The following is a 27373-nucleotide window of genomic DNA, read 5'->3' as shown; positions in this document are numbered from 1 at the left end:
CTGCCTAAATGATTAATCATCTCAGGCATGAGTGAGCTTCCCTCATCATTGTGCATGTTCACCAAGTGGCTCAGTCTCCAAAGGCACCGTGTACCATAGTGTTGTTGTAACATCACTGGGTCAAAACTAAAGTGTTTACCTAGAAGGAGAAGAATATGCCATTTGTCTAGCTTATTTTCCTAACTGGATACTATTGTGATTCAGAAAAAGTCACAAAGCTCTCCACTGAGAAATCAGAAATAGTGACTGTGCAAAACACAAAGTCCCATGTCTTAAGAATCCTGTCCCTCTCATACATGAATATCAGACTTTGGAAACATGGATTGCATAGAAATTTGGAACCATTTACAAGAGGGCTCCCCAACCTTTGCATTGTTGACATTTGTGGCTGGATAATTTTCGTGGCAGTGGAGAGCTGTTCTGTGCACTTTAGGTTGCCTTCCAGCATCCCTGGCTTCTGTGGTTCACAAGTAGCATCCTCTAGGTGTGAGCATCAGAAAATGCCTCCAGACGTTGAAAATACTACCCAAATTGCCCCCTCCGCCTTGAACCACTGATGTAGAGACAGACTCACTTTTCTAAATCCTTTGTGGGGAAAACAAAGACATACTTCACTCTCCTTCAATAGGAATGAAATTCAACTAATGATGTAAATGCAAAGTTTTTATGAAACAAAACCACTTGTCAATTAAACGGAAGCATCTCCTCTCCTGCTCCCTGAAACATTCAGCTCGCCAGGGCCCTTGCTCCCAGCATGCTTTCCTACACCCACAACTTCTTTCTTCCCACACAAAAGAAAAAGAGGCAGAGAAAAATTCATCTCATGCATGCATGACTACTAGTTACAGAACAATTCTCCCTCCCAAATTCTGCCCCTTGCAGTTAATACCCTCTCTGCTTTGGCTCAAAGCACAATGAATGGCAAATGAGACAAGAACTCACTGTTTCCTGAAGCAGCTTTTCGGAACTTCGTCAGGTCAACGTTTGGTGGTCTGTTGGGTTTTTGTGGAGGTGGACCCAAGGTGAACAATGGTGGCAGTGGCTTCCGCTTTGGTGTGGTTGGGTTCTTCTCTCCTTTGTCCTTTTCTTGACTTTGGGCCCATGGTCCCCCCATTGTCAGCTTGGAAGGCGCCTTGGGGAATTTGGCAGGAGGAGCCCCCAAGGCTGCCTCCTCCTGGTTCGTTTTGTTCAGGAAGATGTTCTTAGCAGCATCGATCTTCCTGTCTTCTTTTTTGTCATCGCCAGGTTTGGAGAGGACCGGGGTTCCTCTGTTTGCAGCTGGCTTCAGAACCACTCCAGGGAAAGGTGAACTGGTTGTGCTGTTGCTGTCATCTTTATTTTCTGGGTCTTCCCTGGCCGGTTTTAAGGGGGTGCTCTTGGACTTGGCCCCGAGAGGAGCTGGAGGTCCTTTCTGGGAGGATACGTGCCTGCTAGGACTCTCATCTTCATGGGCATCTTCGGCACTCAGGGCAGACTTCTGGCCAAAGGTGGGTTTGGGGAAGATGGGTTTGGAGTCTTGGTCTTGGGAGGCAGACATAAACTTGCCCTTGACACCAGCCAATTTGGGGAACACTTGCTTCTGTTCACTGTCCAGGGTTGAAGGAGGAGGATGAGGAGGCCCCGGCTTGGGGCCTGATGGCTTCAAGTCCTGGTCTTGGTTTAAAGTGTGAAGAGATGGCTTATTCCCTGAAGACCAGAGAAACGCAGGCTTGGGATCATCCTTGGACACGGTGGGCGGCTTGGGGCCCACAGGTTTCACAAAACCCGCCTTGCCCTCAGCATCTCTGGTGGCCACATTTGCTGGTGTTCCAAATCTCTGGCCCACTGCAGCCGACTTTAACAACGGGGGCTTGGGCTCTTTGTTCATCTTTTCCTCAGAAGGTTTTGTCCCCAGAGGTGGCTTTGGGGACCCAAATTTAGGAACACTGCCGTGTGCTGGGGGAGGACTGCCATTTCCTGGGTTGCTGAATAAGTTCTTCTTCGCTTGTATCCCTGATGCTGAGTTCTGTCCGGTGACTTTGAAGGGTCGGCCATGACCAGAGACCTCTTCTGTCAGATTGTCCCCCGTGTTGAATTTCGCCATGAGAGACTTCACATCTGCTTTTCCATCCTGTAAGTTAGGGAACAAAAACTAGCTGAGAGCTAGAAGTTTCACTTGCACAGTTTAAAATATTCTGCCTTCAAGGGCTTCCTGGTTTGAGGGCCACAGAGCCACTGATTGGTTAGCGGGCTGTTGTAACATTTGTCTTCCTCTATGCCAAAATAAGTGGTGACAGGTTTTTGAAGGGGAAGGGCCATGGTTGTACAAGCACTTTTTCTTTTGATCATCTCAGATTCATTTGCTTATTTTTGGCTTAAGTAACCACTTGACTTTTTCTTCTCGCTTTCTCCAGCTTTCTTGTGGGATTTACTCTGACATATTTACTCTATTTTAAGAAAATATGGAACTGACTAACCAATGATGTCTTCCGTGATTTGTGTTTCATTCAATAGACAATGGTTTAATTAAGTAGAAATCATCAAGAAAGGCACCTAAGTTATTCTGTACATTTCACCTGCATACTTCACACATCACAGCCATGCTTCACATCTGCGTGGTTTGCAAGAGTCTTCTTATACCTATCCACACTTAAGGCACAAGTAACAACACACATTTTTCTAAGTATTTGTACATGTTTAGTGCTAATGATTTAATAGCACATGAGTTCAGAGGCCAAGCATACTCTCCAGAGAACTGGCTCTGGGCAGAGGGCACAGCGTGGATGCATATGGAGAAGGCACTACGGAAGCAATAGGGACTGGCTGGTAAGTCTCATTCCCAGAGCTTCCTTCCCAGAGGTCTTGGCCATCTCTGTAATCACACCTGCTGTTTTCTCAGCACTCCTGCCTAGAGTCACTGCCCACCTTATCTAGAACTGCAGTCTCAGTAAGCATGTCCCCATCTCTGTTTCATTTGGGAGAATTAATAGTGTGTTCCTTCTCTCTGAAGCAATAGTGGAGATGTTCTAGATTTTTTAGAAATATGTGAAAATTTGAGGTCTTAGAAGGAAGCACTGACGATACACATGTGACATGACCATTTCCATTTTCCTGTTTTATATTCCACTTAGGAAAGATTTTTTTTTTCTATTTCTTAACTCCACTCCTCTATCATAGCTCCACACCCAAACACATTTCAGATTCTCAAGCTCCACTCAAAAACACAAAAACCTGGATCTTGTCTGGATCAGTGCCTGGATCCTGCAGGCACTGCAATATATCCCTATGTAATGAGCTCTCCTAGTAACAAGAACCACCCTGCAGTGTGTAAACAGGTGTTCTGGATCGTTCATCCAGCACTTATGAGAGAATGGCATCATGTAGCTCTGGCACCCTGGAAAGGAAAGGGAGGCTAGAAAAGCAGGAGGATGACTTGGATAGAGTCTGGGACTTGGTTTAAGTCCTAGTTCATTGACTTGGCCTAGGTGGCATCATCTATAAAACAGGATAGCAAAGCACATCTAGTAGACTAGGCATGTACAATGGAGATGGAATTCGCAAAATGCCTGCCCTGACCACAGCACCAGCTCAGTATATGGACACTATTATTATTATTGCCACTATTCAATAGCGTGTTCAACAACTCACAGCCAGGAACTATGAGTGTAAGAAGGCAAGCTCACATGTTTCTAGGGTTCCAAAGTCCAGAAACTGCTTCATTCCCTTTTGTATCCATGCGACACCTAGAGCTGAAGGCTGGGCCACTCAGGATCCTGGTGTATGTCTGAGGGATGAATATTGGCACTGAGCTGTATTCGTTGCGTGGCGATTTTACAAGAACTGAGGCACTGGGTAGAAGTTTCTCCTCACACTCAAAGCCATGGATGGGTGGGATGGTGGGTGAGGTGATGGCAATGAGGGACTTGGCCTGGTGGAGAACACCTACCAGAAGCAACAATTTCCAGCTTGAATTTGGTATCTTGTTTACTCCCCCACACCTCAGCTTCTGAGAACATCTGGCTTTGGTCCTTGCTCCCTTCATTTCTTTTCTGATTCCAAGGCTTACAAAATCCTTGCACAATCACTGAGACAAACAGACTGAACATAGCAGAACTAGGTAAGGTTTGGGTATGTAGGGAGGGATTAGCGGGGTTTGGGTCTTTCCACAGGCTCCTGGGAGATCCTAGTTGGAGCAGCCTCTAATCTTAGCACAGGAGCAGAAACAAGTGCCAAATGCAAAAAACTGCCCCTCCCTGGGAGGAAATCTGACTTTTGGCAAGGTTTTGTTTTTCTCAACTAATTCCATATTCTATAATTTACATGCTACATCTATAATTTATTCTCACATCAGGACAAGGACCTACACGGCTGAGCAGTCAGGAATACCAATTTAGGAGCCAGATGGTCTGGGATTGACTCTAATGAACTATTTAACAATGTGCAAGAGACTTAAATTCTTTGTTCACCCTCCATAATGGGAAAAGTTAACAATGCCTAGCCATGGGAATTTTTGAGGAAGTCAAATGAATTCATATTTGTCTTGGTTATAAGTGGCTTTCCTATTTTTATAAAGTGAATGAAGTCTTCAAAATCTTCTCTTTCTTTCATTGTATTAATGAGGAAATGAAAACCGAAGGGTTTGAGTGGCATCCTATTTAGTTATAGCAACTTTATGCCTTAGATTTCATAGGGGAAACCAAAGCAATAGTATAACCCATTGTTGAATTCCACATTCTTTTAGAGAATACAGAAGTGGTAGATTTAGAATTGGAGCTTACATCTCCAGGCTGCCAATCCAGAACCAGGAGGCCACAGTGTCAAGGTTAATAGCATCAGCTAGAACATTTTTGATTTGTTTGAAATTTGAGTTTGTCACTTAGCACCCATGTGATCTAACCAATAACCTCTCTGAAGTCCAGTTTTCTTCATCTCTCAAACGAGGATGAAAACAGAACCTATGTCTCCCAGAATTAGTGAAAATAAAGCTCATCGATCAAAAACTGCATGTAAAATACATTTAATCACAGTCTATCATTTCTGTTCTAATTCAAGGGACATGATTTTCTCCAGATAACCAAATCCCTAAGTTTTAAGTGTCATCTCCCAATTTTACATCAACATACCTGAAGCAAACAAGACTGGCTAATATATCAGAATTGTGATATTTAGGCTAAGTTTGCTCATACTTTAAAACTTTTCACTGCATTTTGGGAGAGAGATACAGAACAAGCAACATGTTCCTGGGGAGAACACATTAAAAATAGTAAAGAGCCCATGAGCAAAGAAATATACCTGATAAATCAAGAGCCTGGTTTAATCACCAAAATTGACATAGCTTTAGATATTATTTAATCACCATTACTGTTAATATGCTAGATAACATATTCAATCTTCAGTTCACCTTTAATAATAATTAGATTATTTTTATTGATAACGAAAGAAAGGCAAAATAAGACATTCTTCCATTCTAACTGTATTTTGAATGCCCATTTCATTCTCAGAGGTTCCCTCTGCTTAAAAGCAACCAGCACCAAAGTCACAATGGTGGGATGAATGTGTTTCAGTGCAAAGCAAGCCTTTCCCAAACCCTGACCCTAACCTCCCAACTCTAGGGTGACCATATATTTTGATTTTTCAGTGTAATATGAGTTTATGCCTTTTGTTCTTGAATAATTATTGATATTGCTACATGCTCAAAACTGACCTACTGTAAGGAACTGCATATCCCTTCTCAAAGGCCACTGCTGCTACTAGTTTCTTACACATAATACGAATGATAAATGGTATGCGAATCACACACACACACACACACACACACACACCCTTCTTGGCTGTTTTGCACACAAATGGAAGCCCCAACTCTTACACCTTCTTTCAGGGCTGATACTCACTTGCTATCTACCAGTACAGCTGGATGTGTGATCAGTTGATAACCATTCTGTTTGGGATCTGTGCAAACCCGGATATTATTTTTCAATATTAACTTTTTTTTACTTTGCCAGTTGGCACATATGTTCATGTATATTACTTGCAGGGCTTTTAAAAAATATTTGAGAGGCATATATATATACACAAAGAGGCAGAGCAAGAGAGAGAGAGAGCATACATTCCCATAAGTGGGTCAATGTCTCCAAATGTTGCAATGACCCTGGGCTAGGCAGCAAGATGAATCCAGGAGCTGGGGTTTCACAAATGTGTGACAAGAGACTTGACCACTTAAACCATCACTGCTGCCATAGAGGGTTTTTATTGGCAGAAAACTAAGACTCAGGAGCTGGAGCTGAGACTCAAACCTGGGCGTGCTAATGTGGGTTGTAGACATGCCAAGCAGCCGGTACCTAATGCATGCCCAGTATCAATGCTACAGCTACAGCTTCACTATTGCAGTAATCCATAGGGCCTTGCCTGGGCCAAATTCCTCTGCTAGGGGTGCTTGACAATGCTGGAGAGATTTTCAGTAAAAATCACCAATTGAGAGGAGGGAGAGGGCCGAGGGTGGTGTGTTACTGATATTGTGTGGGCAGAAAGTAGGAACACAGTCACACACATTGTTCTTTAATGCACAGGATGGACTCCCACAGGAACAACAAGTGCCCAGGTCGGGAAGGTCTGTACTTGTTCTATTGCTCTTGAATTGTTCAAATCGTCTTACCTTAAAGTCTGATTCTGTCATATTTTTTAAACAACAGAGTACACTCTAAATCCTACAGGTAACTAGCATATAACAAGGCTATTGCTAGAGATGATTTTTTAGAGTTATATGCCTTTGAAAAAAATCTCATGTCCAGAGTTATTTTTTAAAAAACACTCATGAATTGTGGTTAACTAATGACAACAAAAGATAGCTCTGGAGGCAGACCTTACCTCTGAGATATGCTGGAGTAACCTTTGCCATTAAAGCAAGAAGTGAATAAATTACTCCTGTGGATGCTGTGTTTCTGGCCTGGTTAGAACCCGTGGAAAAAGACATGAAACCACTTGACTTAGTGGCATGTGAAGCTTTTAACCAGAGGGGAGGAAGTCAATGAATAACAAACGTTTATCCAAGTTACCCTCCCATCCTTATTTTTTAAAAGATTTATTTATTTTTATTGGAAAGGTAGATATACAGAGAGGAGAGACAGAGAGGAAGGTCTTCCATCTAATGGTTCACTCCCCAAGTGACTGCAATGGCCGGAGCTGAGCCAATCCGCAGCCAGGAGCCAGGAGCTCTTCTGGGTCTCCAAGGCTCTGGGCTGTCCTCAACTGCTTTCCCAGGCCACAAGCAGGAAGCTGGTTGGGAAGCGGGTGCTCTGGGATTAGAACCGGAGACCATAAGGGATCCCAGCATGTGCAAGGCGAGGACCTTAACCACTGCACTAATGTGCTGCCCCCCTCTTTTCTTAAAGATTTATTTATTTTTATTGGAATGGCAGAAAAGAGGAAGCAGAGAAATTCCTTTTATCTGCTTGTTCACCCCACAAATGCTGCAACAGCTAGAGCTGAGCTGATCTAAAGCCAAGAACTTCTTCTGGGTTTCCCATGTGGGTACAGGTTCCCCAAGATTTGAGTCATCCTTTGCTGCTATCCCAGGACACAAGTAGGGAAGTTGATGGGAAGTGGAGCAGTAGGCACATGAACTGGTGCCTGTATGGGATGCCAGTGCTTGAAGATAGCTGAGTCTTTGTGCCACCCCCTCCACCTCTACACAAATCAAGGACTACCTTTTACTAGTGTAGGCTTTCTTTCTCATGATTGAGTCAGAGTGATTATGTCAGAGATGATACTACTTTTACTCATGACTTGTTTGGTGTGAATTGCTAGTTCTTCTCAGGGAACGCAAATCTTTTCTACTGCTGCTATTATTGTCGTGTAGGGGACCTTGGGGCACAGTAGTAGCAAAGGACACTATGAAGCTATGAGGGAGTGCCTGTATAAAGGAGAGAGAGGCCTCAGGAAGCCAAGCCTAGCACAGCCTGGGGCTTCGCAGGTGGTAGCTAGGGCAGGTGGAAGAGGAAGGAGGCAGGAACAGTGCAGGCTGCCGAGGGGGGTGCTAGCACTCGTGGAAGTGATGGTTCATGCTGGTTGCACTTGAGATTTCTTTCACCAAGCACTGGGCAGAAGGCATCATGGAAAGACTGAGAATTCTTCCCTATCATTTTCACCTTTGCTGGTTTGCAGTGCCTAGATTAAGTAGCAGATATGGTTACACAACCACATTTCCTCCGTCTTCTAGACACACACAGTTTTTTTAATCTTTAAACCTTTCAAATTTTTAAAAAATTTGAATTTTGTTTCAAAGGCAGAGAGATAGGGACAAAGCTGTCATGTTCCAGCTCACTCTCCAGATGCTGGCAATGGCGGGGGCTAGACTCAGGAGGCTGGACCCAGGAGGCTGGACCCAGGAGGCTGGACCCAGGAGGCTGTAACAAGCAGGTTGGAACTCAACCTAGGTCTCCAACATGGGCGGCTGGGACCCAGGTACTTGGAACATCATTTGCTATCTCTCAGAGTGCAAATTAGTAGGAATCTGGAGTTGGAAATGGAGCCAAAATGGAAACCCAGGCATTCTGGGATGAGATGTGGGTGCTGTAAGTGGAGGTGTCTCAAAGGCAGCACCGTATGTCCATCTCTGTCATTTCTCTTTCAGAGAGACACTTTGGAAACAGAACTGTTGCTTCTTAAAAGAAACATTGTTCTCTCTACTTCTGAATAAAGATGGACTCCCAGTGAAACCATTAAACATATGTTGATAATAGGATGCTGGACTTTCTACTGCTGTCTATACCTACAATATCATGATACACTTAAACAGCAATGATGGACTTGTGACTGCTGTTGAAAGACTATACTACTGTTCTAACATGGAAGAAAACATTGGGGGGAGAGGGAGTGTGGAAGGCAAAACCCCTGAGTCTGAGGAATTATATCATGAAAAACAAAAAAATTCTTAAAGTTCTTTGTTTTTAAAAATTACACAAACCAACCACTATAATAGCTTTCATTGGTTAAGTGAAAGTTAAGAGAAGACAGAGTATTGTGACCAAAGCCTTCATACACACGGTAGATAGTAGGTTCCACTGTCCACACACTCAAATACTTCGCAAATTGAGACTTATGGATATAATGTGGATGCTCTGCTGTGATCTGAATGCAGGAACTTGGTCTTATTTCCCACCCTTCTGTGCAACACTACCTTCTCCTCCCACCTCCAAACACACACACACACACACACACACACACACACACACACACACACGCACACACGCATGCAACCCTCCCAGTTTTAAAAGCCAGGTGCATTTCTTTCCATAATATACACTAAACGTAAGGGTTGGCAGTCTGCATTTATTTGGCTCTTACTATGATGAATGGCATAATGGTAGGTGTAGTGATGATTTCTTTAGCTTCCTTGCTGACCCCCAAGTTACAAATTCATTCCTAAGAGCTTCCTGATAAAGTCTATTTCTGAGTCCCAATAAGTCCTGATGGGTTCCAGCCAGCTGACTCTTGGAGCTTGGAGAGAACATGCAGCCCCTTTGTGACAGGATGTGGGAACTTATCTCACCACAAATTTAGTTCTTAGGGCAGGAGCAGGCTGCTGTCACGCTGGGTGAGGGCTCGGGTGGGAGGAGCTGCCAGCGGAAGAAGTAGCAGTAGAGTCTTGATTGTAATGATCCTTTTGTGCTTTTTTCCCCTATGCCCTTGAAGGTGGAGCGGCAGTTGCAGCAACTGCAGCAGCCTGCAGTCTTGGCGCAGGTAGCCCAAGTTGTGAGGTATTATACAATAAAATGAGAACCCCTGATATACGATGACCTATGTTCTCAGCCTTTTCACTTTGGGAAGCAGGTGTCAAGGCACATCATCCTTGACTGTTACTTCTTCCTTGTTTCTAGTGTGCAGAGTGAATTGAAGTAGCAGAAGCAAGAAAAGTTAGCAATCGATACAACTTAGATGGTGATGACCACCTCCCCAAAGTATACTGGTCACTTGCACTTTCGGAAACCTTTTGTCTTTAAGGACCAGGAGCTTGAAAATGACCACCATTCTACAAATTAAATCTTGATACCTTCACTTCCTCATTATTTAATCAAAAAGTTTCCATACAAATGCAGTTTGGTCTCCAATGGCTTAAACACAAATGGATGAGAAAGTTAATATGACTTTCTGGGAGTGGATGTTGTGGCAAAGTGGGTAAGCCATGACTCAGGTGCCTGCATCCCAAATCATAGCGTCAGTTCAGGTCAATGCTCTTCTGCTTCTGTTCCGTCTCTCTACTAAAATGCCTGGGAAGGCAGATGATGATCCAACACTTGGGTCTCTGCTACCCAATTAGGGATTGGGATGGACTTCCTGACTTGACTTCAGCCAGATAAGCTCCAGCTGCTGAAGAAATTTGGGTGGTCAATCAGTGGATAGAAGATCTCTCTCTAATAAATGAATTCACAAACGAATAAATATAAATTATTCAAAAATGTAACTTTCATGGTTTCTAAAGTCTGTTCTGTTCTGAATTCTTGACTTTTCATGGGGACGCAATGGTGAAAGGATTCGTAGAACAAAGAGAAGGATGTACGTAAAGTAGAGCAATAAACTGTCCTAAAATGACTTGCTCTTTTTATTCCAGTATATTCCTCCTACCTTTTTTTTTTTGGTGTGTGGATTTAGTTTACATGTGCTTCAGATTGCTTAAATTCACTTAGCCTGCAAAAACCAAATTTACCAAATATTGCGTCTTCCTGGAACATTTCTATGTTGATTAGTGAACTTGAAGCAGGAGAATGTTTCCCCAGGGATCTTATTAGATCATGGGATCTTGAGATCTTCTTGGATCTTGGGATCAAGTTTAAGTACAGCCCACAATACAGTATGTTTTTTTTTTTTCATTTAAGAAAAACTAGCTCCAACTGTCTTCCCCCGCAAGAAATCTGAATTTTAAGTACCATTTCTTATGCTTGTTCTGTTTTTCATACACTTATGTAAATAGTATAAACCAACAAAGGAACATTCATTTGTTGAAAACATATGTGGTTTAGAATTTAAAAAAGGGTTGATGATCAAGAAAGATGCTTATGACCCAGAAAAAAGTCAACTAGAGAAATGTGCCTCCTTTTTCTTCTTCAGCCTTCATCCCATTTTCAGCATACAGGCACACGTTCCTGGGCATTGAATGGCATTTTCTCTTCAGACGAGGAATCAGAAACCAAAACTATGGGAGATCTACATAGAGTGGAGGTGGAGTGGAGGTGGAGTGGAGGGGTGAGGCCGGGTGTGCGGTTTCTGGAGGCTTCCCTGTGGGTGTGGGAAACCTGGGGTATAGAGGGAACTGCCAAGAAGAGGAAGGATGTTGACCAGCTGGCCAAGATGGTGGCAGGTACTGGCCAGTGAGGAAACCAAAACTCAAGTGGAGAAGAAGAAGCAGAGGTTAGAAAGGGAGAGTACAGAAGATTTCAGAAACAGCGATGGATGCTCTTCTGAATCTCCACTCTCCAGCTCATGACAGTGGGGGCATCCTCCCCCTCACCTCCCGCCTTCCCCTTCAGCCCCAGTCCTTTGGTTGGATTTTCAGGAAAAGGTAGTATGTTTAGTAATCAGGATTACAACCTGACCACCTTACACCTACCAGCTCACTTGTTATCTTTTAGAAGTGTGCAGTAACAGCACTGCCAGGCAATAAGCAACTGCTCATATGTTCATCATCCTTGGGCTTTTCATGTTTCTCATTACTGTCGCGCCATTCCCAATGGCCAGTTTCCCATAGCATTCATTCTGCTTTCACACTTTGCCACTCTCTTTCCTTAGGCCCCTTCATCCTTCCAATGCACTGCACGGCTTCAGTTGCCCTGAACCCGCACTTACCCATACATCCCTGCATTCATTCACCACCTGATACTCCCTGATGCTCCTTGCTTGGGTGCTAAATCTATGACACATTGTCACTGACTAATGTCAGTATTTTATTAAAGCCACTTATTGCACCTTATCACGTACCTCCAAGCTCCACATGCATTCACAGTTTGAAAAAAAAAAGCTATAGTTCTGTATCTTACACAAAAATACTAATTCCACTATCAGAACTAAGAATCACATTTAAAGCAAAACTTTACAGGTGGTATCCCATGTGGCCATCCCAAAGTAATTATAATGGTCATAGAAGGGAAAATAGTCACCAGAGCTCTGATTAATGCTAAAGAAGGAACCAAACCCAGACTTCGAATCCCAATCCTCTGATTACTGCAGTTTACTGCAGGAATGACTTTCATTGTCTTTCTTGCGTAGTTGTATTTTGAGTTTAGATTCTGAGCTCTCACACACTATTCTTCAGCAGTTTCTTATTTTGATTTTGAACTTCTCTACCTGATCCTATTCATGGATTTTCTGTTCAAAAGGCCTTGGCTTCTGCAAGGGAGGTGATAATGCTTTCCTGCTTACAGCTGTGATCATGGCAGATTTGAGATCAGCACGGAGACTGAGAAGGCCATAGGGGAAGTGGGGCTCAAGGCCAAAACTCTGTCTGGGCTACTCCATGGGTCGCCTGTGAAAGCGAAACAGTGAAGAGGATACAAACAATCCCACTTGCTTTTTCATATTGTCCTGTTTGTATGCTGGTGCAGGGATCAGGCACACGGCAGGTGTTTAGGCAGATGATGTTAGTTCTATTTTAGCTTCAGTTGGCTCTGAACAGTTGCCCTCAGTTGGTGACATGAGCCATCCAGTTGGCAGATCAGGGGCCCAGGACATCACTCTGTTTTAGCTACTTCCTGCCTAGGACTGTCCATGGTCTTCAGCCTAAAACATATCGCCAGGGAGGATATGAATAGACAGGACAGGAGGAAAAGATTCCCCTAGGGAAGTACTGTGGCACAAGTCAGAGAATGACAATGTATTCCTATAAAGTAACTGCTGTCAAAATGAAGATTAATCATAACGTGAACTCAAAGAAGAGAAGATGAAAAAAAATGAAACATCAAATTCCTTTTTTTGAGATGAAGACCAAGGAAAGCAGAGCGGAGAAGCACCCGGGGGGATTTTTTTTCTGGCTGCATGTGCTGTATTTCCCAATCCGCTCTGCTGTGTTCCTTCTCTTTGGGCTTCCTTTTTTTTTAAAAGGCCATTTTAAAGGTTCATTATTTATTTCTAAAGTTACTGAGAGGAAGAGGAAGGGAGAAAAGGAGACAGAGAGAAATATTTTCCATCTGTTGGTTCATTCCTCACATGGTCACAATGGCCTGTGCTGGGCCAGGCAGAAGCCAGGAGTCAGGCGCTGGCTCTTTCAAGTGGGTGACAAGGACCCAAGGACTTGGCCTTTTTTTTTTTTTTTTTTTGCTGCTTTTCCAGCCACACTAGCAGAGATCAGAAGTGGGACAACTGGACTTTTACTGGTGACTATATGGGTTGCTGGCACTGCAGGCAGTGGCTTAACCCATTATGCCACAACGCCAGACCTTTTCTGGGATTCCTTTTGATAATTATCCACTTAGGCAGGGGTATTAAGTGGGACTACAACGTGTCCTGTGGAAAATATAAAAGTGATTAAAACCCACTGGGGTTCTAGATCCATGTTGCTCTTACTCTCACATCATTTTGAACTCAATGGCAAGGCCTGGACCCTTAGAAAAGGTTATAAATTCATTTCATGAGCATGTTTTCTGGATCACCATTTGTTGCTCTTCTACAGGTAGCTTCCCAGCTGGGATCACTCCTTGTTCAAAGAGATGGAGTGGGGGTTATTTGCAGGCACCAGGCAAACTCTGACGGCGCTTAACCTGCTGTCAGCAGTGGGGTCAGCTCCTGAGGAATGGGCCCAAGCCACATGAATGAGGTGTGGACTGAAGGTATACAGCTAACTTGGTTTCCTCATTTGCTGTCTGTCTAGAAGTTGGTTAGCAGAAGTAGAAAAACAGAACTAACCTTAAGCTCTCCAGATTTACAAGAGAGGCTCTAGTTAGTTTTGGATAGGGCACTGTGCCCCAGGTCTGCGCTGGGCTGGCTGGCCTTGAGGGCACAGCACCTATCATTTCGCACAGGAGATGGAGCTGGGGTAAAATTGACAAGGCAGCTGCATTGATACGTGACTTGGCTGGTGAAGGCCTCACATGACCCCGCAACAGGTGGCGTACACAAGAGCCAAGTCTGAGGTCACCTTAGGCAAGGTTTCTCATGCTGGTCCAGGCAAACTCACGGCATGTTCCTAGGAGGGGACACAGAGATGCTTGCAGGCCCAGGTTTCCATCAGTTAGCAGATATGTAATCAACACGTGGACCCTGCCTGGCTCTAGATTTTGGTTTAAGGAAAAAGGAGACCCAAAATGGTCCTTAAAGATGGGACAATTTTAACTGAGTCTGGCACCTTAGACCACTCGGCCATCCTGACACTCAAGGGACAATTTTAACTGAAAGGCTTTCCCCATTGAATCCCAGTGTTGGGGAAAGGGAAACAACTGTCAGCATCAGTGAGTTCAAGACCTCTTGGAAGACACAGAGCTGGAGCCAGAACCTGGTTTCCTTCCTGTCCATGCCTCTGATTCCAGCTTCTTGAGTGCTCCTCATGGACACAGTGAGGACAGATGATAATGTTGTCTTTAGGGCCAGATACCCCCCCGCCCCCAGGAGCTTTCCAGGTATTGCCTCATAACAAAATGTTGTGATCATCTCCGTTTTCCAGGTAGAGAAATGGAGGCGAAACAAGTGTAGTAATTCACTCAAGGCTATTGCATGCGTGAACCCACATTCAAATTCAGACAGTGGTTCTGGAGTCAAGGCCATAGCCACCATCTCAGAACCTATAGTCAAAACCTGCCTGAAGCCTCAGGTTGCTCTGGCTGTGTTCCCACAGAGGCCACCTTTGGTAATGTCTTCAAAACTGGGTTGTGGGCCCAGCGTGATGGCCTAGCGGCTTGAGTCCTCGCCTTGAATGTGCTGGGATCCCATGTGGGTACCAGTTCTAATCCCAGTGGGTCCACTTCCCATCCAGCTCTCTGCTTGTGGCCTGGGAAAGCAGTTGAGGACAGCCCAAAGCTTTGGGACCCTGCACCCGTTTGGGAGATCTGGAGGAGGTTCCCGGCTCCTGACTTCAGATCGGCTCAGCACTGGCCGTTGCGGCTCACTTGGGGAGTGAATCATCGGATGGAGGATCTTCTTCTCTGTCTCTCCTCCTCTCTGTGTATTTGACTTTGCAATAAAAATAAATAAATCTTAAAAAAAAAACTGGGTCTCTTCAACAACCCTGACCCCTTTTACTTTTCCACCTGTGTTGTCAAGGGCAAGAAAGATGATTCTTATAATTTTATAATTATTTTCTCTTATACAGTTTTGTAGGTACAGGGTTTCCTCCTTTTCCCTCCTCCTTTCCCCCCTGTATTATAAATAATATAGTCCTTTAGCTGCAGTCATGATTCTAACATTCTGCTATTGATGTGTATCATGACATTGTAAAGGAATAGGTAATGGAAAAAAAATCTAGAATCAAATTGCTAAGACATATTTACCAGTTTCCCAGGGGGTCCTTCTTTTATTGGGGAGTAGAGACGCATACTGCAACACTTCCTCACTTCCTGGCCCTCTAGGTGATTCATAAAGCAAAGCAAGACCCAGCAAAGCCACTGCCTGCTCTGTGTCCTCGGACCACCAGATGTCAGTGTGACCACTCTGCAAGGCAGCCTTAGGTTTCCAGGGCAAAGCATTTCCCGGAAGTCTGCTTTTAGGAGCTTGGCAGAGAAGGATCAAGGGATCACAGGAGAAGCTGGTGAGATTCAGAAGCTCACTAGAGGTAAAGAAATGGAAATGGCCAGCAGGAAGCATGGATCTAAACTTCTAAAATGCTTTTCAGGCCACGCACTGGGATCCCATATGGGTGCCGGTTTTAATTCCGGCCACTCTGCTTCCCATTCAGCTCCCTGCTTGGGGCCTGGGAGGGCAGTCAAGGATGACCCAAAGCCTTGGGAGACCCGCGTGGGAGACCTGGAATAGGCTCCAGGCTCCTGGCTTTGGATCGGCTCAGCTCCGGCTGTTATGGCCACTTGGGAAGTGAACCAGCAGATGGAAGATCTTTCCCTCTGTCTCTCCTCCTCTCTGTGTATCTGAGTTTCCAATTTAAAAAAATTAAATCTTTAAAATGCTTTTCAGCATTTCTTTTGTGAAATGGAAAGGCAACTTCGCCAGCATGTCCCTTGAATATACTACCACCCGTTTGATATTCAGGATCAGCTTCAAGAGTGTACTTTTAAAAATGAGGTTTTATTCAAAACAAAACAAAACAATTTTTCCTCCTTCTTCATATTAATCACTAACTTCATGAGGTGACACGTGAGGCCTGAGGCTATCTGAAGCTTGTGTCTCACCTTCTATGTCTCCACATTTTGACTTACCTCTTCTGACAGTCTGATAGCATTTCCAGAAAAACACAGCCTTGGATTTGCCCTCAGGGTGGGAAAGCTATCCAGTTTTCTACTTGAAATAATCTGTGTAGGGCAGTGTGATCTAGCAGCAGCATGATCTAACAGCAGCAAGCAGAGAGAACACGCCTGGGATTGCAGAAGAAAGTTGACCCTGGAGCAGAATGTGCAACTAGAGTCACCCGAGACCAACATAGAATCTTGCAGGTGAGATTGGAGCCAGAGTGGGGGGAAGGGTTCCAGCAGGTCACTGCATAGAGAAGCACTTCTCTTCTCTCCATTCCCTCACAAAACTCTGGGATTGGTGTGGAAAAGATGCCATTTTGAAGGGGGTATGGAAACCACCATATTAAAGTCAGCAAAGGTCATAGTGGTTGTGGGTGCTGTAGTGAGTGCCTGCCTCCACACGGGCTCCCAGAATTAGGTAATTCTGTAGAAGGGGTAAATGTGTGTTTCTCATGGACTTTGAATCTAGGCTGGTGACCTGGCAGGGGGCTGTGAATGTATTTGGGATGCTGAGGCGCACACCCTCCCCCCATTCTACAGGTTCTGAGTTGCAGGCTTCCAAGGCAGAGCCCTCATAGGTTCCAGGTGCTCGAAACACTTGTTCTCTGTGCAGTTGTGGCAGACTCACGGGACAGAGTGGATCCTCCATGCCCTGTGACTGTGGGAGTCTGTGCACAAAGGTTGAGAATCTTATGACTGTGTGGAGCATACAGTTGTGCGGTCAGGTCTCTGAACACACAGAAAACTGCATGACTCTTTTGGGTGGTGCATATGCTGGTGGGGGTAGGGACTGTAGCTGCCATGGGCTAACCCTGGGTGCTGATCACCTTGAAAGAGAGGAGGTGGGGCTGTGATTATGCTAACAGATATGATCATTGCATCCCTGCCTAGTGAAGACAAAAGGGGGATCCACCCTGCGGAACTTGAGTGTGACCCCACACTGAACACTAACTAGAGTAGCCGGCCACACACAGCCCACACCTCCGGATCTCCTCAGAGGAGATCAGACACTTCACCAAGCCACAGAGGCACAATTCAAAGATCAAAACCACTAGGGCAGAAAACTGACAACTTCTTCCAGAAATGTCACTAAGAAATGCAGAAATAAAAACCATCAGAAACAAGGAAGATTTTCTGACTTCTCATAAGGACTGTAATATTTCAATATCAGAATGTGAAGATGCAGAAGTGAATGAAGTGCCTAAAAATGGATGGGAAAAATGATCACAGTCTTATTTAAAAGCACATAACAAGAAATTATTGAGATTTAGAAATTCGTACATGATACGGCTGAAAATTTGTGTAGAGAGGTTAAGAGAAATAAATCAGAAATATTAAAATGAGGAATTCAATACATTAAACAGAATTACAATGGGAAACCTCAACAACAGGCTTGGTGAGGCAGAAGACAGAATATCCGAGCTAGAAAACAAAGCCTTGCAAATATTTTTGTCTGAACAAAACAAGAACAAAAAAATCAGAGAAACTTGAAACCATGTTTCAGATTTATGGGCCACTATTAAGTGGCTGAACATACCTATCTTAGGAGTTCCAGAAGGTGTGAAAAGACAGTATGGAGTAAAAGGCCTATTCAGTGAAATAATAGCCAAAAACTTATCTAGTATAGAGAAAGAGTTATCCAAGTAGAGGAAGCACACAGAATTCCTCATAGGTTTCCTCAGAAACAATCACCATCACAATACAATGTATCAAACTTTCAAAAGTAAAACACAGCAGGCCTGGTGCGGTAGCCTAGTGGCTAAAGTCCTTTTCTTGCATGTACTGGGATCCTATTTGGGCGCTGGTTTTAATCCTGGTGGCCTTGCTTCTCATCCAGCTCCCCCGCTGTGGCCTGGGAAAGCAGTTGAGGACAGCCCAAAGCCTTGGGACCCTGTACCTGCATGGGAGACCCAGAAGAGGCTCTGGGCTCTGGCTTCGGATTGGCTCAGCTCCGGCTGTTGCGGCTGCTTGGGGAGTGAATCATCGGATGGAAGATATTTCTCTCTGTCTCTCCTGAGTATCTGCCTTTCCAATAAAAATAAATAAATCTTAAAAAAAAAAAAGTAACACATAGGGCCAGACACGGTATCCTAATGGCTGAAGTCCTGGCCTTGTATGTGCTGGGATCCTATAAGGGCACTGGTTTGTATCCTGACTACTCCACTTTCCATCCAACTCCCTGCTTGTGGCCTGGGAAAGCAGTAGAGGATGGCCCAAAAACTTGGGTCCCTGCACCAACGCGGGAGATGTAGAATAATCTCCTGGCTCCTGGCTTTGGATCAGCTTAGCTCTGACCATTGTGGCCACTTCAGTCAGCAGACTGAAGATCTTCTCTGTCTCTCCGTCTCTCTGTAAATCTGACTTTTCAATAAGAGAGAGAGAGAGAGAGGCGCTTACTCTTACCAAAAAAAAATCCATAAAGAAAATATTCTAAAATGTGCCCAAGAGAAATGACAGGGTAAAGGGTCCCCGATTCGACTAGCAGTTGATTTTGCTTCATAAATATTACAGGTTAGGAGAGACTGCAGAGACATAGACGAAGTGCTAAAGGTATGGTGTCTCAGTGTCCTATCTCATCACATCTCTGCCTTTTGGCTAAGATCAAGTGTAAAACATTACACCCAGCAAAGCTCTCATTTATAAATGAAGATGAAACAAAGGCCTTCCAAAACAGATATTGAAAGAATTTGCCACCACCTATCCAGCCTTACAAATGATGTTTGAGAATGTATTACACATGGAAATAGAAAATGATAATCAGCATGATGTGATGAAGAAGGTAGAAAATCTCCTAATAAAAGAACAAAGGAAACACAAAGCAAATAATGAAAATATTTATGGGAAAAAATAGGACCAAGTTACTACCTTTTAGTAGTAACCCTGAATACAAACGGTCTAAACTTTCCAATCAACAGACACAGGCTGCTTGATTGGATTATAAAACAAGACCCATCCATTTGCTATCTACAGGAAATGCATCTTACTAACAAAAATACACAAAGTGAAAGGATGGAAAAACAGATTAAATGCCAATAGAAAGAAAAAAACAGCGTGTGTAGCTATTCTAATATCATACAACATGGAATTTAACACAAAAAGTATTAAAAGAGATGCGAAGTGCATTAAATGGTGATTCAGGGATCAATTCAATAAGAAATGACCACAGTACGTGCATATACACTCAGTTCCAGAGCACCTGGCTATTTAAAACAATTGTTAATGGCTTTAAAGGGAAACAGAGTCCAATACAATAATAAAGGGGGATTTCAATGTACCACTTTCATAGGTGGACAATTAGACAGAAAATCAACAGAGAAAAAACAGAACCAATCTGCACTATGGGCCAAATGGAACTAATTGATAACTACAGAACATTTCATTCCGCAGACTCAGAACACACACCTGTTTAAAATTAGTGCATGGAAACTTATTCTACAACAGACAATATGCTAGGCTGCATATAGTAAACCTAAAGAAACTCAAAAATTTAAATCATACCATGTATCTTTTCTGACCATTAGGGAATAAAACTGTAAATCAACAATGCAAAAAACCTCCAGGAGATAGATAGATAGATAGATAGATAGATAGATATACATATATATATATATATACACACCTCTCTCTATATATATAGATATATATCTATATAGATATATAGATCTATAGATCTCTATATATGTCTCTATATATCTATATATCTATAGATCTATATCGATATATATATATATACATATATATATATATAGAGAGAGAGAGAGAGAGAGAAATAGGTGGGTACTGAATAATGTAGTACTGAATGAATGGTAGGTCATCGAGGAAATTAAAAGGGAAATGTGGTACAACAATAGATATCATCAAATGGCCACACTAGCAAAAGCAATGTATAGATTAAATGCAATCCCAATCAAAATACTTAAGAAATTTTTTGCAGATCTAGAAAAATAATGCTAAAATTCCCATGGAAACAAAGGAGATCCTGAATAGCGAAAGCAATCTTAGAACACAGAAACAAAGCTTGAGGAAGCACAATACCAGACTTTAAGACATACCAGAGGGCAAAATTCAACTCAACATGGATTGAGGATCTAAATCTATCACCTGATAGCATCAAATTATTAGAGGAAAACATTGGGGAAACTCTTCAAAATAGAGGTGTGGGCAGAGATTTTTTGAAAAGGGCCCTAGACGTACAGGCAATTAAAAGACAGGCAAATGGGAATACAGCAAGCTAAGAAGCTTCTGTACTGTAAAGGAAACTCTCAACAAAGTAAAGAAGCAACTAATAGAGTGGGAGAAAATATTCGCGAATTATGCAACTGATAGAGGATTAATATCCAGGATCCATAAAGAGTTAAGACAGTCAACAACAACAAAACAAACAATCCCCTGAAAAGTGCATAAAGAACATGAATTAGCAATTTTTAAATAGAAACATCAAAAATGCTCAGGCAGACTAGCCAACAGGGAAATGCAATTAAGTTTCATCTTACCCAGTTTGAATGGCTACTATCTAAAAATCAGAAAAAGCTACAAACCGATGGCAAGTATGTGGGGGAAGATACTCTAATCCACTGTTTGGAAAAATGTTAACTAGCATAACCATTATGGAAAACAATACGAAGATTCTTCAGATAAAAGAATGGCTCTACCATACAAACCAATCATCCTACTCCTGGGAATATACCCAAATGAGATGAAAACAGCATCTGAAACAGTTATTTGTACCCCCATGTTCATAGAAGCTCAGTTTGCAATAGCTAAGATACGGAATCAACCCATACGTCCATCAATGGGGAACAGATTAAGGAAATGTGGTATATATACGCTATGGGATACTATTCAGTCACATAACAAAAACAAAAACAAAAAACCTGGAACGTGTGTCTTCTGCAACAATGTGGATGCAACTGAAAACCATTGTGCTCAGTGAAATAAGCCAGTCTCCTAATCGGTGTCCCCTAATTGGTGGTAAGCAACAAACAGGATAAGAAAGTAATCTATATGAGCAAGACGGACATTTTGAGAATTGACTGTTTTTATAGCCTTTGCTTATACTCTTGAGGAACATTTTTTTTCTACTAGCCAGTTGTTGAGTTCTTTACTTACTGACATATTAAGTCCGTGATCACAAAGTGAACTTTAAAGTACTTCACTGCATTTTTTTTTTCAAAAAAAGAAGGAAGAAGGAGGTTGAATGGGGAACGCGCACAGCAGGGAGGGTAGCTGGGAAGTATCACTCTGTTTCTAAATCTGTATTGTGAAATATGTGAAATTTGTTTGCTTTATATAAGTAAGCTGAAATGTAAGAAACAATCTGTGCAGAATTCTGGGATATTTCAAGTGGGTGATACTAATAATCTATTATTTCATATTATAGGTTGAGCTTCCTTAACCCAATAACCCAAAATCAGAAATGTTTCAAAATATACATTTTTAAGTGTCACTTGACACTCAAAAATTTCATGTTTTGGAGCATTTTGGACTTTCTGATTAGGGATGATCAAATGGTAAAGTTTATGTAACTATTCCAAAATCCAAGAAAACCTAAAATCAGAAAGATTTGTGAGGTCAATCCATTGGGGTAAGAGCCTCAGATTACATGTAGCACACATTTGTATAGGACTTCCTCCTCACAACAGCCCTATGAGGTGAGCACTGTTAGTTCCAGTTCTAGGTGACAAAGCGAAGATACAGAGCTTGGTGCCGTAGTCTACTGTCCTTGCCTTGCATGTGTTGGGACCCACATCCTGGTTCATATCCCAGCTGCTCCTTCCGGATCCCTGCTTGTGGCCCAGGAAAGCAGTAGAGGATGACCCAAGCCTTGGGACCTTATACCTGCATGGGAGACCCAGAAGAAGCTTCTGGCTCCTGGCTTCAGATTGACACAGCTCCAGCTGTTGCAGTCATTTGAGGAATGAACCACTGTATGGGAATCTTTCTTTCTGTCTTTCCTTCTCTCTGTATATCTGACTTTCCAATAAAAAGAAACAAGATCTTTAAAAAAAAGAGAAAGACGATAAATCTAGTTAAAAAGGAAAGGAAAAAAGGCATTGTGCACTATCAACACTACAAAGGAGAAATATGCCAAGAAGATTAAAGATGCCAATGTGGACTAATTGGACTCTGAAAAATCTCCTTGGCTGATTTGCAGCTATTTGCTGGTGATCTGCAGGTGTATGCTCTCTTTTCCTGTTTCCCAGGACTCTGGACAGAGTTATGGTAGCAGCGCCCCTTTCCTTATTGTCCCCATCCCTCCCAGAGCTGAAGTTATGGGGAAAGGAGGGACTCTGGTTAGTAGGAGCCAGGACAAAGCAGATCATTGACACCCAGCTCTGTGGACCAGAGGGCCATGATTCTGGTTTTGTTAAAGGATGACATTTAACATCAATGGCTCCCATGGCTACAGCAGGAAGGCACGAGGGGCCCCATCTTGTCACCCAAGAGCACGTGACAGAAACATTTCCTGAGCACATTGTTCTTCCTATCACCCTTCTGGTTCTCTCCAAGCAGAGATGTAGGATCTGATGTCTGACTCCTGTTCTAACCATGTGCACATTTATGTGAAAGAAGAAGTGTGGGCAAAGCTGATACCTGATTCCTGCAGGGGAAGGGAAGTAGGTGTTCTCATTTCATGGAGCCATGGTCTGTGTCCCCCCATTGGGGATGATTGTGTGTGTTCTGTGTGCAAAATCCAAGGACAGTGTCATATTCAGAAGCCTGGCGGGGCTCAGAGTGGAAGGGCTAAGTGAGACATCTTGCCCTCCCCTACCAGTCTTACTCAGATAAGAAAAGTTCTATGTTACCCTCAGGATATTGTGTAATTGAGTTAGGAGGAGAAAGAAGGGAACTAAGAAAAAATGCTCATTTAGTACAATTTTGCTGACATTCCCACCAACCATGTGAAATTTAAAGGGGAATATGGAAATAAGATTTGTCTGCTTGACCTGCGGTTGGTCTTCAAGGAGAACTTGTAATGCCTTTGGTCTCCTAATCTCCCCTCAGATGTAGGGTTGTCACCTACAGTTGGGGGTCAAGGTTAAGAAGGGTTGAACTCCATGGTTCACTCTAAAGCGTGGACTCTGAGGGACCTAACTGCGTCTATGGTCTGGAGGTGAAGGGAGGGGTTTAGCAAAGGGACTGAAAGCCCAGCAGAGTCACTTCTCTCTGTTCCCTATTCGAATTTTCTGCAAACTCTGGAGAATATGCAGTACTCAGATGATCATCTGAGTTGTAAGACTTCCATGTGACTAACTGGGATTTTAACAAATTATAGCTGTTGAATTAACCTTCCCTAACCTTGTTTCTACTCGTTTATTCTTTCATAAACATTAAAAACCTGCTGTATGGGATGAGCGATGTGATACATGAGAAAGCGCTGCTTCTCGGTGGCTTATAATGTTGAAGAAGTTAGACCTGAACTAGTCACTTTTCTGACGGTCTTCTCTTCTTACACGTACTGAAAAACTGTGATTTGTTATGTGCAGCCCTCAGCTAAAGACAAAACTTTCCAGTTAAATTATGTATATATAATACATATAACATTGTATAAATGTAAAGATATCATATATAATATTATATCTAATATACATAAATATGTAATAATATATAACATATATAATTTGAAAGGGACAGAGACAGCAAGAGAGAGCGAGAAAGAGATAGATCTTCCATTCTCTGGCTGTCTGTCTAAATGCTTACAACATTTGGCTCCAGGCAGGATGAAGCCAGGACTCAGAACTCTATTAGGATCCCCCACATGAGTTGGAAGTGCTTAAGTACTGCTACCACCTCCCAGAGTATTCACTAACAGGAAGTTAGACTTGGACTTGAACTCAGGCATCTTGCACCCCTCCAGATTTCACATTTTAAAGGTTGCAAACCACCAGAAGAACAAGAATAAAGAGCAAAAAGGAAGAAGAGTAAGAAGGAGAGGCAGTGGTAGCACTGTGACAAAGTCTTACAACTACTATAGAACTAGACACTGCATAACTAACCAGGGTATACTAGGCTCAAGATATGAATAACGGAGTAGGCGCTTATATGGGAAGACAGAATTACTACCACATTGGGGCTAGAAATATGGGCAGTGGGTTATACCACCGTCTGCAGGATTGGCATCATTTATTAAGCACTGGTTTGGTCCTGGCTCTTCCACTGCTTATCTAACTTGATGCTAATGACCTGGGCAAACAGCAGAAAATGGGCCGAGTGCTTGGGTCCCTGTACCCACAATGAAAGACCCAGATGGAGTTTCAGGCTCCTAGCTTTGGTTTGATTAAGTTCTGTACACTGTAGCCATTTGGGAGGCTAATCAGTGGGTGGAAAATTCTCTAACTTTGCCTTTCATATAAGTAAATAAAAAAGTGATGATAATTCCATTTAAAGTCTCGTTTATTTCTCCTTGTTGTGTGGCGTATAGTCAAGAAAAGCAAAATCATTGCTTTCAGGATTAAATGCTTTTGCCCTTGGCTTTGTGTACACACAACCAGCCTTCTCATCCAGCAAATGAGTGTAAGACATGTAAGAAACCATGTAACACTAGTATTTTTCCCTTTAAACCATATAATAAAAGAGAAGTTTTCTATGTAATCCTCCCTGAGAGTGTTAACAGAGGTGAGGTTGGAAAGAATTATTTGCGTTATGCTTCTAAAAGGAACCAATAGTAAGCTATTATTTGGATATGAGGTTTTTATTATTTGAAGTTTCCACAAATTACAGGGAAACCTGAGCAATAAAATAAAGACGAACCACTCAAAGGTTTCTTAAACAAAACCCTAGGCCTTACATTGGCCACAGAACAGTTCACTGCTGCTGGATATTTCAGTCCAGGTTGAGGGCTGACCTCCTGCACAGAGGGGCAGGTCTAAGCCTGAGATGAATGTCTCGATGGATGTCTCATTTGTGTGAGCATGAACACTACATGTTTTCTGTCCCATCCTGTACAGCTCTATTGTGTGATACAAGAAAATAAAACACGACCATGGGGGGGGGGGAGGGGAAATTTCCACCTTCAAATCCAAGATCTACAGATATGGTACTTTACATGGAAAGGGGAATTTTCAGAAAAGTGATGAAATTAATGCTCTGAAAGTGGGGATCTCATCCTACTTGATCTAGGCAGTTCAATGTAACCGTAAGTGCCTTTACATGTACTAGTGGGAGCTGCAATGAGGCAGAAATGCCCACATCAGCATAATGCAGCTTGAGCAAGATTTGATCAGCTCTTGTTGGCTTCCAGGGCTTTTTGCACATCACAGAGATGTGTTTTTGTATTTGTTCTCCCAGCTTCATTGGGATAAAGTTGGCAAAAATTACATAGTATGTTATTTTGAAATGCATACGCATTGTGATTTTCTAACTAATCCAATTAACATATCCCTGTCTTCACATAATATTTTTTATACTAAGGACACTATGACCAGCAACTTTCAAGTCTACCACATATTATTACTATTATTGCCATGCCATACATTGGAAGTCTAGAACTTACTCATCTTCTAATTGAAAGTCTGTACCTGTATAGCAAAAAAAAAAAAAATTGTAAATAGTTTTCTGGCTTCTTCTGTTACTGCATTTAGAAAAAAGGGAAATCTATATTTTCTTTGCATAGGTTCATCCAATATTGTTTAATAGAAAATTTTCCATAAATTTCCAAATGGACAAGTATCTGTCTGTGAGTCTTTAATCTTCAGATCTCATCCCTCCTACCAAGATTAGCCCTTGTGGACAGGATGCTACCAGGCTTTCTGTTCCCACTGCAGGGTTCACTGTCAACCAGGACTTTCAGTAGACCTGAGTTACAGTTCTTCAGGGCTGGCTTTACTTGCTAGGGCCATTAGTCTGTATTAGCTGAAGTATTTGTTCTTAAAAGGTGAACTTCCTCCCTGCCCTTTTCCTTATGCTGTAATTGGTGTAATTTTATGTTAGACCATCTGCTTCATGGGCTATTGTTTGAATGTCCCCTCCAAAACCCACATTGAAATTTAGTTGCCAATTGTCACAGTGTTACACAATGTTACCTTTAAGAGACCCTGTCCTTGTGAATGACTAATGTCATCATCGTAGGAGATGTTTCTAACACCCAATAAGCAATGTAGTTGTGAGAACTGTTATGCTCTGGAGTGATCCTGAAATACTACTTAAAGAAAGGGTAGGGTACGGTGAGATGAAAAAGGAGACCAGGAGAATGGGGGTGAGGGAAAAGAGAGGAAAAGAATGTTAATGAGGGGGTACTCAAAGGGTAAATACTTCTCAAAATTCTTCTGACATGGCCAAGAGTTAAACTGTGGAGAAAGAAGTGCCTGTTTTTCCCAGAGGCGAGAACTGCAATGGGGAATTCTCACATTCCTAATCAAGTCAGCAAGCCTCAGTTGCACCCTGTCCAGTTAGGCTTCCATCATTACACCACACTGCCAGCAGCCTTGCAGGTGATGCCTTTGAAGGAGTGTTAGGTAAAGTTGGGTCAGTGATGTGATTTTTTTTATATAGATGACAAGACACAAAATGTGAGCAAAGCAGCAGAGAAGGTATAGAGACACAGATGAACATATCATCAAGCTACCTGCCTGGTTTTGACATGCTGAGTAGTGGATCAGTGTAGAGCCATGAACAATGGTAAGATTTCTTTGATCAGTAATAAGAGTAGTTACAAGAGGGAAGAAAAACAGAATCTGCTCAGAGGAATGCACATATATGGACATGCAAGCACATATTCTGAGTGCCAACTGAGTGCCATGTTTTGTTTTTTTAAGCATCAATCTAATGTAAATGTTGCTGGTATCATTTTCCCAAACATGTAGCAACCCGCAGATGAAGTGTGGCAGGTCTCAGAAATGGTGCTCATGTGCCTTTAACATACATCCAACTCAGTGCAGGCTGCAAGAACACCCAATCGTCTTCTCAAATTAAAATGAAATCTTCCTTTAAAACCATTGCAGGCATGGCATATTAAAATACACAATGAGTGAAATAAAGGAATTTGCATGCCACTGGAAAGAACTAGCAAATATTGG

General features: G+C 42.7%; 1 protein-coding gene across 3 annotated transcripts in view; it reads right to left on the bottom strand.

Moving 5' to 3' along the window:
- The window catches only part of FYB1 (FYN binding protein 1), a 145514-nt gene that overhangs the window by 93460 nt on the left and 24681 nt on the right, over positions 1-27373 (bottom strand). For all 3 annotated transcript variants that reach the window (XM_058680110.1, XM_058680112.1, XM_058680111.1), the window contains exon 2: positions 943-2110. In XM_058680110.1, coding sequence (XP_058536093.1) covers positions 943-2110 — 1168 coding nt within the window. The remainder of the gene's footprint in view (positions 1-942; positions 2111-27373) is intronic.

This window comes from Ochotona princeps, chromosome 23, assembly GCF_030435755.1.
Source record: "Ochotona princeps isolate mOchPri1 chromosome 23, mOchPri1.hap1, whole genome shotgun sequence".
Taxonomy (NCBI): domain Eukaryota; kingdom Metazoa; phylum Chordata; class Mammalia; order Lagomorpha; family Ochotonidae; genus Ochotona; species Ochotona princeps.
This window is presented reverse-complemented; position numbering and strand designations above follow the sequence as displayed.